We start from the raw sequence: 14,733 nt of genomic DNA on the forward strand, positions 1-14,733 counted from the left end.
ACAAAAAATTAATTTAGGCATGTGGGTAAAAAAGTCTACTCAAATTTTAAATTTATTTTTTGTATTAAATTATTTTTATGACTTCTATATAATTAATAAATCACCCTAACTCAAGTCTTCTGAAAACTTTTGTTCTGCTAAAAGTAATTGATCATTGAAAAAAAAATGGTGCAAAAAATTGGTTTCCATCTTCTTCTATTGTTCATCTTTGCTACTATCATTTCAACTGCCTCAACATCAAGTAAGTTTTTCATTAAGTTATAAATTCATATAGCAAATTATATATATTTGTCAAAATATAAATTTTATAACTGTATTCGACTCAAATTAAGGTAGTTATTAGTTATCTTTCACCATGCAGATATTTGACGACTCTATCATTAGTAAAAGTTTGAACAATGGAAAATAATCATCTAGATTGAGTTTCAAAGAGAGAAAAAACATAAGATAGTACCCAATAGACTATTGGCTAAAGAGAATAGGTTGGAATTGATGTTTTTGTCTTCGTTGGAATCTAACCTGAGATATCATGATTTCAAATTGACGTAAACATATTCTTACGTACATGAAGCTAGAATTAATTAGAATAATTAGAATTCATAGAATATATATTATCATCTTAGTATGTGTATGTTTTGATATTATTTTTTTTTGTGTATTTATATGTAACATTGAGCTGAAAATTTAATAAATTCAGTTAAATTCATAGAACTCGTTCTAGATGAGTGATTTTCGTTTTGATTTTATATATGCACTGCAAGAATTCTCAAGAAATCCATTAATGAAACGTCTGCCTGCGATTTACCGGACCAACAGGTTCTCAAATCATACCACGTGTTTATCTTTATTATATCGAAATATTTTTAAATAATATTTTTGACTTCTTTACCGGCCCAGCAGGTTTCCAAATTCATAGCATGTGTTTATCTATATTATACAAAAATATATTTTAATAATATTTTTAACTTACGTACTGAACACGTTAATAATCTTGTTTTTTTTATGCACATATAGGATGGGAGTGGCATGGAAGTGGATGATGAGTTCTCTATGGCAAGGAGAATGGATTTGGTGTTAGACTATCTACCTCCAAAAATAAAGCATTGAATAATACTATAAATTATAGTATTATTTGTTTTCTCTTATTATTTTTTTCATTGTTTAAATAGCTCTTTTTTCATATATGTAATAAAAAAATTCAATGATGAATTTTATTTTATTTTTTAATTTCCTTTAATTTGTAATATCATGTTATAATCCTGTTATTGTTATAATTAGTAAATGATCGCATTCAATCACAAAAGTCTCTCGCAATATTTCTAATCCAAATATAGTCTTCCATTATATTTGTCGGATCAAATGTATCCTTTTTATTATATTTTATGCAAAGTTGTTCTTAATTTTGATGGAAACACACTAGAATCGTTAATATGGGCTAGGCCCGTTGGGTCGATCTGGCCTAACCTGTTATTTGATAGGCTAAGCTAAGATTTGTAGAGACCATTTAAGAAAAAATCTTTTTAGTTCGGCCTAAATTAACCTGTTGATTTGTGAGGTTTGAGAAATATGGATAAGGCCGTCCCGTGGACCAAATAAAAAATAATTAAAAAATAAAAATAAAATAGAGTATGAAATAAAAATAACAAGAGTCCAAACTCAAAATCTATTTAAAATTTTAAATATTAAAATTTAAATACAAATTATGTTTCTAAAATATGTACTATATAAAATAAAAAATTCCTAAAAATTAATAAAACAATCAGTTATGGAGTTTTTTTTTCTTTTTGTTGTGTTTCAATTTCCTTTAATTTGTATCATGTCATAACTCTTTTCTTAGTGTTTTATAATAATAATAATAATAAATATTAACAAGTGAAATATTCATATATAGAGTTTGAGGGTATGCTTTCTCAAAGGCATAATACATAAATTGGACCCTAAATTTGGCTTCAAATTTTAAGTATGACCTCTAACTTTCATAGTGCACAAGTAGGCACTGTAACTATCCAATTCTTAAACAAAAAAACACGCGAATCCAACAGCCAAATTGTGTGATATACAAACGCTCCTACGTGGCTTATTGAGCCACTCAGTGGCTGCCACGTAATTAAAAAATTACACGTATTTTATAATTAAAAAAAAGAAGAAATTAAAATACAAAAGGGTAGGGTCATATTTTCTTTTCCCAATTTGCTCGATTTTCACTCAACATCAGCGGAGCCCTAGCCTTAATTTCTTTGTAAATCAAAGTAAAATTGTGAAGATTTGTGGTCAAAGTTCTTATCTTTTGGATGTTTATGTGTTGTTCTTCCTCAATTTAGTCTGGTTATGTTAATTTTTGCTTTTTGAAAGTTTATTTTTGGTAGAAGTTGTCTCCATGAATGTAAATTCACTTTTTTTTATACTTGAATTATTTGCAGACCAAGAAATCTTCATTATAGCTCTTTTTACACAATGACAAAAAAAATTAGAAGCCATTACATAAAAAACGACCAGAAATTGTGCACAAAAAGAGAAAAAAAGCTTGAGTACTAGAATTAGGAAGAAGAAGAAAAATGGGATTTTGATTTGAAAAAAATAAAGATATATTTAAAAGGGATTCATTAAGGGTAAAATTGTCATTTCCGCTTCTTTTTTTTTTACTGTTGTGGGCCTCGAAAAATACCCTTGACACACCTGAATTGCGTCTCAATCACGCGTTATGCCAGGTTGGATTCGCGTGCTTTTTTGTTTAAGAATTGGATAGTTGAAGTGCCTACTTGTGCACTTTGAAAGTTAAAGGTCATACTTAAAATTCGAAGCCAAGTTTAAGGTCCAATTTATGTATTATGCCTTTCTCAAATTTCATTATTGCTGGAGTTCGTGTTTGACTATAAATTATGATTCATTTTTTTTTAAAAAAAATCATCAAATATATTTGAGTTCAGACTCTTGATGAAAAAATGAACGTCATTTATTTAAGTATAAAAAGAGGAGTTTATCGAAAAAAGATTAAAAGACAATATATAAAGGCTTATCAAATAGAGGAGGAAAAGAAAATCTTTTGGTTCTATGTTTTATTTGATCTAAGAGTTTTTCAGAAACGATTATGAACACATGATAAAATAGTCATATTATATATTTTGTGGTAGAAAACCTAAAAGAAAATTGCACGCGCTTTTAAAAGATAAATAAGTTAATCACATAAAATATGACATTTCATTTAATTATACATATCGACCTCAATTGAAATACGCATGATCAGATTTACAACTTATTGAGGCTAAACTATAAATAAAAAGAGAGGTGACATATTTTAAATGGTTAACTTATCTAGATAATCGACATTTAAGAACATGCAAAAACATAGATTCTAAAATATAAAATTGAAAGTGTGTAATAGAAATATTATACTATTATGTTTTCATGTTCTCAACTGAAATAAATCATAATTCGAGTATCTAAATAAAAATTACTGAAAATTAAAATTTAAGAGATTATCGATGTATTAAGAAAAAAAACAAAATCTAAATGAAAACGCTTTTTCTCAACCAATTTTCTTACCTTTAGAATATCTTTGGTTGAGAGCAATATTCCTTAATGAGCTCTGTACGATGCGAATTAAAATTAATCAAATTTAAATATTACGTTTAGTCGAACTCCAATATTGATATTTGCCAAGGAAAAGAAAAGTAACCTTTTACAAAGTTTTCACTTTTTTTTTTTAGAAACTGAAAAAGTAGATTTTTTTTAAGAAACAAAACGCCACTTTTTGTCCTCTGGAAACTACTCCTTGTTTTGTTTTTCGGCGAAGTTCATTGCCCGGCGATCTCTTTCTCCGGTGAATCCTCAGCAATATCCTTCTCTCCGGCGACATCGAGCTGTAAGTTCCGGTCTGTTTCTTTCTTCTCCAGATTTTGCCTTTTTATTTTCTCTTACGAGCAAAAAAAAAACGAAAACCTCATCCCAAATGATTCTTAGCGGTAAATAGACGATTCTTTTTTTGATATTTGGATTCAATGCTCTAAATTCGTTTGCACTGCATGAATAAAGTTTGAATTTCGATACTACGTCGTTATTTGTCATGGCTCTATAGTTGAGATCTGAGTAATAATTGCATTGAAGTATTGCTTATCAATTATTTGAAGAAAATGAAAAAAATTTAAGGCCGATAGATGAATCGAAACATACTGTCATGAATTGCTAATCATTTGTCAAATCCTTCTAATTACTGTACACCACATTACAATTTCTTTTGATAATCGTGTCGTGTTTGAGTCAGCTTACATGCACCTTGACTAATTCCACGGGATACGTGTTACCTCCCTCCATCAACAAGTAGCAACAGGTATCAGGTGCATCTAGTCTAGTTTTTTAAATCAGAAATGGCTATGGCTAATAGTTATTGATAAAAAATTCTGAATAGTTGCACCAAGGTTGTGAGGCTGTGGGCTAATGGTCAATGAATTGGTTTGAGAAGCATGAGGCTCCAAAAGCAATAATATTAGGTGATTTCTTCCCATATGTCCAAACATTAGTGGATAGAGTTATCTTGTACTTGTGTTGATGGGAGGTAGTAGGTGTCCCGTGAAATTAGTTGAGGTGTGAGCAAGCTGGCCCGAAATTTTCACATTGTAAAACAGGCAAGCACTAGGAAAGCTTCCTTTTGTGATTACAAGGTCAAAAAATAAAGGAAGTGCACAAATTGGGTGCAATCCTTTCTAAGGAACACCCATAATTGAAAGTTGGAAATACTTAATCGTAAGCATTACATGATAAAATAATCGTCAGGCCTAGTGGAGCCAATCTGCAATGTGGTCAATCTACACAGTGCTAATTTTTTGTTGGTAAACACTTTTCAGTTTGACAACTTAGAATCGATTTTGTAATGTTAAGCATCTTTCTTTTTATCTTTCCTGTCAATATCTGTGTGTGTGTTTCTTTTCTTTTGAAACGATGGCAGATGATTTATAACTTCATCAAAAAGCTATGTTGCTCGGACTCTACAAAAATGTCGACAAGTGCGTGTCGGATCTTCCAAAAATAATGTATTTTTGAAGGATCCAACACGGGTGCGGCAACATTTTTGGAGAGTCCGAGCAACTTAGTCAAAAAGTAACCGTCCTTCATGAAATCAGAGAACTGATTGGATGTTTATGTGTAACTCGCTTGTTCTTAATTGATATTTTTTGCTTTCTCTTGAATTTGTGCTGCAGGTTGCTGTTTGCACCTGACTAATAATGGTAAGGCACAAGAATTATTCACCTCCACCTTATATTCCTCTGGATCAGTCGGATGCAGAAGTACCACAAGTTTCTACTGCAGAAGAAATTCAACAGACCAAAAAAGATGACCATGCTCAGTGGAGTTCTGGAATCTGTGCTTGTTTTGATGATCCACAGAGCTGTACGCTACTCTCGTCCCTGTGATCTTGCTTTATGAGAAGGGAAAAAAGTGAATGAAAGGTGCATTTTTGGGTAGTAAAATAAGATTCATGATTAATTATCCTCTTATCTTATTAGATGGAAAACATGATAAATCTCTGAGTGAACCACTAAGGAAGCTATTATAAGCCATACATTTAATTGAGTTTTCCTCGGGCTCTATAATGGAATGAAGTATTTTTCTCTGCTTATATGCTTCTTAGATAAGAATTTAGCTTGAAGTTGGTATGCCTTTGAAAATACAGTTTCTTACCAAATTTGCAAAACTAGTCCTATCCAGACTTAGGAACTTAGAAGTGCCTGTACTTTTTTGATTTATGGTGTAACATGCTTAAGTGTGTATGATTAGGTGCCTTGCTAGAGTTCCTCAGTGCCCTGCATTTATAAAGGGGTATCTGAGTTTTTGTATACTGTACATATACAGAACCTTCTTGGTGCTCTTTTGCTGGGACAAAAGTATACCCATAAGGATATATGTATATATTCTTATGAACAACAACAAAATAATACCCAGTGTAGTGTAATCCCACAGGATTTATGTATATATTCTTATGAACAACAACATACCCAGTGTAGTGTAATTCCATAGAGTTCTGGATAACACTCATGCATTTCTTTTCTCAACAGTCAACACTGCTTCCATTCTGTTTCCAGATTATTTGCTATTTGCTCCCCCTTGTGGTCTCACTGTTTGTCATATTCATGAAGTTATAAATAATACAACTGCCGGAATTTCCTGAAACTGGTTTTCAGCAGTGCCGATGGGACTAGATCAATCATTCCTTTCTGAACATATAATAAGATGAAAGTGTGATTGTGGAACTTCTCTTTTGAGGGTTAATTATGTGTGTTTATGTTTAAAATTCCAACACCTGTTCCTAAGCAATGGCTCTTCTGTCATCCCAGAGGAATGACACTAGATGTTGGTTGACAACCTCGAGTTAGCACTAATTGCAAAATTTTGAGCACAGGTTTTATTGGACTTCTTTGCCCTTGCTTTCTGTTTGGAAAAAATGCGGACTTCTTGGGGTCAGGAACCTTGATGGGATCATGTACAACTCACTTTATTTTGTGGGCTTTTTTCAACACAATTTGCTGCTTCTTAACTGAAGGCATTCTTCTGGGTTTGCCTGGGTGCTTTGTTGCATGTTATGCCTGTGGCTATCGAAAGACATTGAGATCAAAGTACAATCTTCAGGTAGCCATCTCTGTTGTTTTGCTGTTTATAGTGCACATGGATGAGAATGTGGTTTAGCATATTATCAGTAGCTCTATTGATTCAACAGGAAAGACATTTGAAAAAATGAGTGAAGTTAGATTGCTTGAAAATTTACCTTCAATCTAACCTTCCATATTCATAGTTGTATCTCCTATAACATGGGCTATGCATGGGAGGATAGTCTGATGTGCACACCTTTTGAGGATGTTTCTTTATGTCTATGCATAAACTCCCCATTATGGTGTGATATATATTAATATTAATGACTATATTAAGACTTCTATGATGATAATTTGAAGTTAACCTTTTCATTAGAAAGAAAAATTAATCAGAAATGTCTTAAAATTCCACATACATTCTTTTGAATTGGATGTTATCCGTAGAAGCTACAAAAGATTAAAAAGTTACAGTGTGTAATCGACTCCACGGGAGAGATGATTATATTTCATTTGAATTAGTAGTGGTGGACTTCAGTTCGATAAACTATCAACTTCAGATCGGGAAAATTAGGACTCCATCTAGAAAGAGAACTGACTTTAGTTTCCTATTCTGTTTGGTTTACATTGAGATGATGTCTGAGTTAGAAATTTTAGTTTTGAGTTTGTTAATGGATGAGTTTGCAGCATTTATAACCAGTTTCCGTGAATTCTTAATTCTTCATCTTCCTCTCTTCCCATTAGCTCCTGCCCCCTTTTCTGTTCTACGAAATACTATGGTTCCATGCCTGAATAGAAAGATGCAAACTGCTTACATCAGTATTTCTGCATTTAACAATTTTGTGTGCCCTGCTATATATATGCAGGAAGCTCCATGTGGAGACTTCGCCACACACTTTTTCTGCCACTTATGTGCCATATGCCAGGAGTACCGAGAGATCCGTGAAAGATCTGGAGATTCGAACTCATCTGATCTTAGCTTAGTGGCAGTGACAGCCCCTCAAGTTCAGAAAATGGAAACTCCTCCTGCAAACGAATAGATAGTCTGTTTCTACTGTCCGAAAAATCATTTTGCAATGCTTCCCTTTTCCATTAACTAGTCCCTCTTTGCATTCTTTTGTTTTTGTGTTTTATCGTCCACGTCTAATATAGGTTTCTGCACTATATGTTGCTCTTGTAATATCTAGGTACTATTAAGGTTGGCTTGGTATATACACAAGGAAATTGCTATGGCATCTGCTTGTTAGGAAAAAGGTTGTATGAAAACTTACTTTTTTGTATAAGCTATGCAAAGAAAATTATTACATAAATTGTTAGTTTAGTTATTCTTTGTCACAGGATGGAATAATAGTATCGAGATTAGTTATCCACGTTAGAAATAGCTTGTCACACATACGTGCTATTGCTATTGCTATTGCGCGACAAGTTGGGTTTGAAGCTGTAGAGATGTGAAATTGGAGAGGCATCACTACTTGAAGAGTCTTTTCTCCATGAATCCTCAACTTGAGCAGCAAACTGCAAATTCCATATTACATCTTCAACTGAGGGCATATCTTCTGTATCTTGTTCCAAACACCTGCAACATATCTCTATCATCGTCTTCAATGATTCATCCGAGCACGAATTTCTAATTGCTGGATCAACCACATTCTTTCTTGACATTGCATTCGACATTATGCTCTCTTGTAACTGCACATAATATGAAGAGTAAAAGAGTCGGTGAGAATTCATATAGCTGATCCTAACTTACATTCGACTTAGACATAGTTGTTGTGAAGAGTGGAAAAAAGTGTTAAATCATACCTGATTTTGTGTAACTCTCACTTCATTCTTGGTATTTATCTGCTTCCCACTAATTATCTCCAATAATATTACTCCAAAATCATATACAACCAATTTTTCTTCATAATTAGCCCTGTGGATTAGTAGAAGTAAGAAACTAATACAACTTTTTTTGTACCTAATATATTAGTTAATTATGTCTACTACTATAGAGAGATTAGCATAATATTTGATCTTCATAGTACACATGATTTAACTTAACAAGCCACTATTGGAACCTATGTTGCTCGGACTCTTCAAAAATGTCATTGGGAGCATTTTTGGAGGATCCAACTCGGGTGTGGCAACATTTTTGGAGGATCCGACATGGGTGAGGCAATATTTTTGGAGAGTCCGAGCAACTTAGAATTTGGAACAGTTAGGCATACCTTGTACACTTCTGCTCCTTTACATTCTCATCCAGAATAGGCAAATTATAGCTGCAAATTTTGGCTACAAAGTTCTGATCCAACAAGATATCTGTTATCTTTATGTTATTTGAAAAAACACCAGGTACATTTCCAGTATGCAAAAACTGCATTCCCCTTGCTACTCCGATTGCAGCTGCTATACGTTGTGTCCACGTTAGTCTTCCTTTAGCATGTTTATCTGCAGAATCGGATAACACATTACTGTTGTACTGCAATCTTGCGATCGATAAGTATAAATGCTTGTTGAATAATTACCGGAGATCCAGCTTCTTAGGGTACCATTTGATACATACTCAAAGACGAGAAATATCCTGCTAACACTCGAATCATCCAAGTAACACTCGAAGCAGTGTCCAAGAGTGCTGATCAGATGATGATGTCTGAGTTTTGACATCAATTCTATATGATACATAAAATTTTGACTGCTATTTTTTCGTTTCGTTTGCAGGCATCTTATGGTTATGTATGAACCATCTTTCAGCTGACCTCTGTACAACTGAATCCAAAAAAAACAGTAAGTTAACCTCCATACTCACTAATTCTGTCATATAATATATGCAGTTTACTCTTTTAGTTGTTACATTCGCTTAGACGTGAATATCACATAAGTGTATGTATCAACATTTATTTTCTATGGACTAATGAACTCTAGATGGATCTCGACGAAGAAGTATTATCATACCATACCTGTTTGATATCCACTCGTCTAAGAAAATGAACGACTAGTAACATGATAGAAGATCTTCTAAAACACCTTCAATGGGATAAGGTATAGATTAAGAATTCTAAGGCAACTGAATATGTTTGATAGGCTGCAAGGTTCTGACTCATTTGTGGTGTCAAAACAATGAAGGATGATAGTACCATGAAATGTTCTTAAACAAACGTTTAAGGATCTCAATTATGACGTTAAGAAAGAAAAGTAAGGTACATGGTGATTCTTGAAATGCACCTGATCATCAGAACTGTTGCCTATAAAAGTTGCTGCATCAAAGTTGTTTGTTGCCACCTTAAGCTCTTCGGATGAAAAGGTCCGATAAGATGGAAGACTAAGTGATCCCAGCTTCATTGTTCGAGTAACATAGTCTTGTAAACGGAGAAGAAACACACAAGATGGAAAATTAGTAGTAATTAGGAATCAAAGGAAACTTCGTATTTTGGGCTTTTTTCGCCTTCCTATTGTGTATTTCGTGCACAGGTAAGCCAAAATTATTGTACTATGCTTGAAACTTCAAAGCTAAGACGTAAAGAAGAGAGGAATCTTACTTGCATCAGTGAATAACTTTGATGTATATGTAGATGCTGCATTTTCTACTATTGATCTTGTTGTTTTTTTCGGTGTAGCTATCTTTGCAAGAAATTTTCTTACTACTATAATAGTCGCGCAAACTAGCACGACTCCACCAATGATGCTACCACAAATGATCAAAGCAAGAACCACTTTTGAACCTGGTATATGTTTATGATGATGAGGTAAGATACCAACAGCCAACGCCTCATTCCGACAGAAGGAAAATGGATGTTGAGTTCCGTCTCCAGTTGCTAAACAATTGTTAGAGTAACGCATGATCCTGTGCTTAGGACCTGTCAGAAGGCAACTAGGCAATCTTCCACTCAACAGGTTAGTTGATAGATCCACAAAATCTAATCCGGCATTGCATTGATTATCTTCAAAAAGCATCCCCGTTAACCTGTTTCCTGCAACGTTAAGATAAGTGATCGATGGCAAGGACAGCAAAGACGGAGGAAATGGCCCCATAAATCTGTTTGAAGAAATATCCATATGTTCAAGCTGATGGTAAGATTGAACTTTCTCTGGAATTCCTGCAGTGAACTTATTGTTCCTCAACACAATGCTTTGGATTTTGCTGCTAACTTGAGGAAATTTCGGTCCAAGAGAATTATCTTCCAAGTCTAGAACTTGAAGGTTTTCGACACCACTAAGATCAGGTACATCACCAGTAAAATTATTCCTCGAAAGTGAAAGTACACGAAGATTATGCAAATTTCCGAGCATATCAGGTAAATGTCCATCTAAAGAATTGTTCTTTACACTCAAAACTGCCAAAACAACAAGTGAACCAAGTCCATTTGGAAGTCTTCCAGTGAACTTATTTCCATCTAGTATTAAACTCTGGAGGCTCGTTAACGATGAAATTTCTCGAGGTATCTCACTATGAAAGAAATTTGAACTAAGGTCAAGTATCTCCAATGATGAAAGTCTTGAAAGTTTACTAGGCAATGGTCCATATAAACCAAGAGAAACTAATCTTAGAACTTTCAAACTTGGAAGCTCAACAAGTGTAGTGACAAACGAATCGATCAAGAAATTATGTAATTGAGAAGCCCCTTTGCTCCCTATTATATGAAGCTGAGTTATGTTATCCTCATAACAGATAACAGTAACAGATGAACTTGGCTCAGTGTTACAGAAATCAGTTTCATTGTTCCAATTACTCAGAACATTTGGATAGTTCAGAAGATTTCGAATCCTCGATAAAATATTTGCTTGTGAAGAAGATTGTAGTTGCTCTGAGATGCTAATTGAGAGCAATAAAACAAGCAAAACTAGAAGAGTTTTAAGTCTTAAATGTTTTTCCATCACCAAAAAAGGATTAAAAAGAACTGAGAAATTTACACTTTTTGAGCTTTCTTGTAAACACTCTAGTTGCCACTTCTTCACTACTTCAGCTGAAATTTCAGTAAGCAAACATCAAACTCTGTATCCATAGTTATTAGAATAACAACAATTCAAGAAAATGTACTTTCCTCCGTTTCAATTTGCTTGTCTGGTTTTGACTTTACACGGAGTTCAAGAAAGTAAAGAACGACTTTTGAATCTTTTGGTCTTTAACTAAGCTAAGGATATGCAGAATGTACCAAAATGCGTTTAATCTCATGGTTTAAACTTGTCGCGTGTAAAGTTGAAACTGAAGAGTTGCCAAAAAAGTAAAGAAACATTTTTCTATACAGACTAAAAAAGGAAAGCAAGACAAATTGAAATGAAAGGAGTATAAAAGCAAGAAGACCCCCCNCCCCCCCCCCCCCCCCAAACCGCCCAACCCCAACTCCCCACTCCCAACTCCATCACCACCCCACCACCACCAAATCCAATCCAAGAAAAGATGAAATCTTGAAAAATACAGGACACATAAATTGCAATATATCAACATCCTCTTATCTTTTCACATAATGAAGTAAGCAGCACAATTAGAAGGAAAAAAAAAGCTTCATGAAGTATTAATGCAGACATTTAGCTAGCGTTTAGCCATAGATTTTGGATCAGATTTCGAAAAATTTGTCTTCAAATATCTGTTTGGCAATGAAAGTTGATCAAATTTTCCAAATAACTAAATTTTAACACAACTTCAACTAAAATACATGTTTGAACACAACTTCAAAATCTATGACCAAACGAAAGTTTTAACCAATAGTAACAAAAGTAATCATTAATCTTGAGAAGTACCTGTTTAACAAAAGAAATTGAAGACCTTCAAATTGAAGTAATTAAAACACCAAATGCTCTTCTTCTTTTATTAAAAGATAACTTCAAAAACAAACATCACCAAATATTCTTCTTCTAACAATTGCCAAAAAGACAAAAAAAAAATATATTTTTTTTTTTTTACATTTTCCTCAAGAGTATAGTATTAGTAGAAATATTTGTAGTCTTTTATGAAAAAAAAAGATCTGAATCTTGAATACATACCTGCAAAGATGTGACAGTTAATAAACACTAGAACAAATGACAGTGAAGAGAGACCATACTTCATTTGTCACTTTCTTTTGTTTGGACAAACTTATATTCCTTCGGTTTCCGCACACTTCGACTAATTTATTAAACACAAATTATATATTCACTTTGTTTTAAGTTGTTTGTTTGGTACTGACTTGACAGTTCAAAATATTTTAAATTTTGTGATCTTAAATTAAAGATATGTAGAATGTATCAGAAGTCCAGAACATGCTTTAATCTTGTGATTTAAATATGATACGTGAAAAGTTAGAATTAAAGAGTTACCGAAAAAAAATTTAAACGGACTAAAAAGAAAGTAACACAAATAAATTGAAATGAAGAGGGTAACTCATAGCATTTTCTATTAAATGTTTTTTATGTTTAGAATTTTTTTTATTCTTCTTTTCAAGAAATGAACTAAATTCTAGCCAGCTACACTCTGTAGAAATAAGTCAAATTTATTTGTAGCATAAGAAATAAAACTAAGCAAATTGGTCCCAAAGGATAAAAAGTGTCTTCTGTTTTTACACTTTTTTGGGGGTATTAATAAAGAATGTTTTCATATATTATACTTTTTGGCATTTCAAGATCTAATAGTTTGGCAAGTCATTATAATAAAAATAAAATAAAAAAGGAAAAAAGAAAGATTCTAGCTTCAGACATTAAGCTGGGCATATTGTCGTTCTTATTAAAAATAGATAGTTAATTAACATTTTAGAAAATTAAAATACGATTGTGTATATTCTTCTTATTTTATCTTAGTAATAAACAAACTAATTAGCATAGACAACCTACGTAAAAAATACGTACAAAAAGCTTTTTGATTTCCTTTAACTTATTTTCTATTCATTTCCTTCAATTCTATAATACTCATTCTGCTTGGAATTTTCAAAAATATTGTCATATGTGTGTTATTCTGATCAACTTTTTTTAAAATGTACTATTTTTAGAAGATTCGACACATTCCTAATAATATTTTTTTATGGAGTTGGAAGTAACATAAAACAATGTATAAAGAACCATATGGAGGGACTTGAGGGACCTAAATTAAACTAAATTTTTAATAGGTATAACTATATATATTCTCATACCTAAGACACAAAAACAAGGGGGACTTGAGGGCCCTAAACCCTTTTACCGATCCCCTTCCACTTTTTGTCATTTTGTGTTTTTTGACGTGGAATCGTGAATATCAGTTTTAATTTAATAATGTTCTCGCTTATTACGTGACTCATATCTTCAATTTATCAAATCGGTGAGAAAGAACTTAGACTTGTAAAATTATGATATAACTAAGTTTGAACTCAAAGCTTCATATTATGTTTGGCCATTTATTTCATCTTATGATAATTTATTTCCCTATTTTTTATCAAACAAAAATAGGAATTAAATTATTTTAAAAAAATATTTTGGTATCATGGGCTGTGTGTGACCTTTCACTTTCACTTTATGAGTCAGGCCTGATGTGATTTTTCGGCCCATTTAGCTTTGTGGCCCACTTTCCTTTTGGCACTTTCTATTTTCAGTCTTTTTCTTTTCTTCTTTTTCCATGTGTTTCTGATTTGTTTGAAAAGCAATTTGTCATTTTTTATTTATTATAAAAAATAATAAAAAATGGAGTTGAATCATAAATCACCGGCTTGATTCCCTCACTTCCTTGAAGTCGGTCGCTCGCTAATCGATTGTAAGCTGAGACTTATGTCTTGCAATCACAATTTACTATTTCGATGTTAATTCTACTACTGAATTGAATTTCTAGTCAGATCATTCATGCATTTCGGATATGAAGTCTCCTTTGAAACTAATCTTAGGTATTCCTTTGGCTAGTAAGATGTTATACCACAAATCCAAGGAGATATATATACATATATATTCCCTAAAAATATACATCATGCATTCATTTCATTTGATGCAAATAATGAATACAAACAAAAAATTTCACATGTCACAAAAGTGCTCCACCTAATAGAAGTGTCCAATCAACATTTTTGGCCTTTCAACAGCCAATTATTAAGGTAAGAAAAATTGAATTATTATTAGGTACTACTATCATTTATCAAAGACTATATTGCATATTCTTGATATATACTTTTATCCAACAAAAAATAATGGTTCCATAAACACCTTTCATTTGTTTCCTAATTGATGGTCAATATCTATATTAGAT

At 32.6% G+C, this 14,733-nt stretch overlaps 2 protein-coding genes across 4 annotated transcripts; one reads left to right on the top strand and one right to left on the bottom strand.

Moving 5' to 3' along the window:
• Positions 1-3,728: 3,728 nt before the first annotated feature.
• Positions 3,729-7,719, top strand: LOC125865367 (protein PLANT CADMIUM RESISTANCE 10). Of its 2 annotated transcripts, none has more exons than XM_049545560.1 (4): positions 3,729-3,872; positions 5,196-5,385; positions 6,395-6,621; positions 7,445-7,719. In XM_049545560.1, exons 2-4 carry the CDS (start codon positions 5,220-5,222, stop codon positions 7,616-7,618), a joined length of 567 nt encoding a protein of 188 aa, XP_049401517.1. In that variant the 5' UTR covers positions 3,729-3,872; positions 5,196-5,219; the 3' UTR covers positions 7,619-7,719. The 2 variants fall into 2 exon arrangements, with proteins under 2 accessions (XP_049401517.1, XP_049401516.1); XM_049545559.1 differs by having other exon boundaries at positions 3,729-3,862.
• A 198-nt stretch (positions 7,720-7,917) lies between these two features.
• LOC125865366 (probable inactive leucine-rich repeat receptor-like protein kinase At3g03770) lies at positions 7,918-12,642 on the bottom strand. Of its 2 annotated transcripts, none has more exons than XM_049545557.1 (7): positions 12,540-12,642; positions 10,097-11,521; positions 9,783-9,916; positions 9,086-9,326; positions 8,789-9,008; positions 8,382-8,493; positions 7,918-8,267 (listed from the first exon to the last, which is right to left on the bottom strand). In XM_049545557.1, exons 1-7 carry the CDS (start codon positions 12,601-12,603, stop codon positions 7,965-7,967), a joined length of 2,499 nt encoding a protein of 832 aa, XP_049401514.1. In that variant the 5' UTR covers positions 12,604-12,642; the 3' UTR covers positions 7,918-7,964. The 2 variants fall into 2 exon arrangements, with proteins under 2 accessions (XP_049401514.1, XP_049401515.1); XM_049545558.1 differs by lacking the exon at positions 12,540-12,642 and adding an exon at positions 12,297-12,444.
• Between the last annotated feature and the right edge of the window lie 2,091 nt (positions 12,643-14,733).

The sequence above is a fragment of the Solanum stenotomum genome, chromosome 5 (genome assembly GCF_019186545.1).
Source record: "Solanum stenotomum isolate F172 chromosome 5, ASM1918654v1, whole genome shotgun sequence".
NCBI lineage: Eukaryota > Viridiplantae > Streptophyta > Magnoliopsida > Solanales > Solanaceae > Solanum > Solanum stenotomum.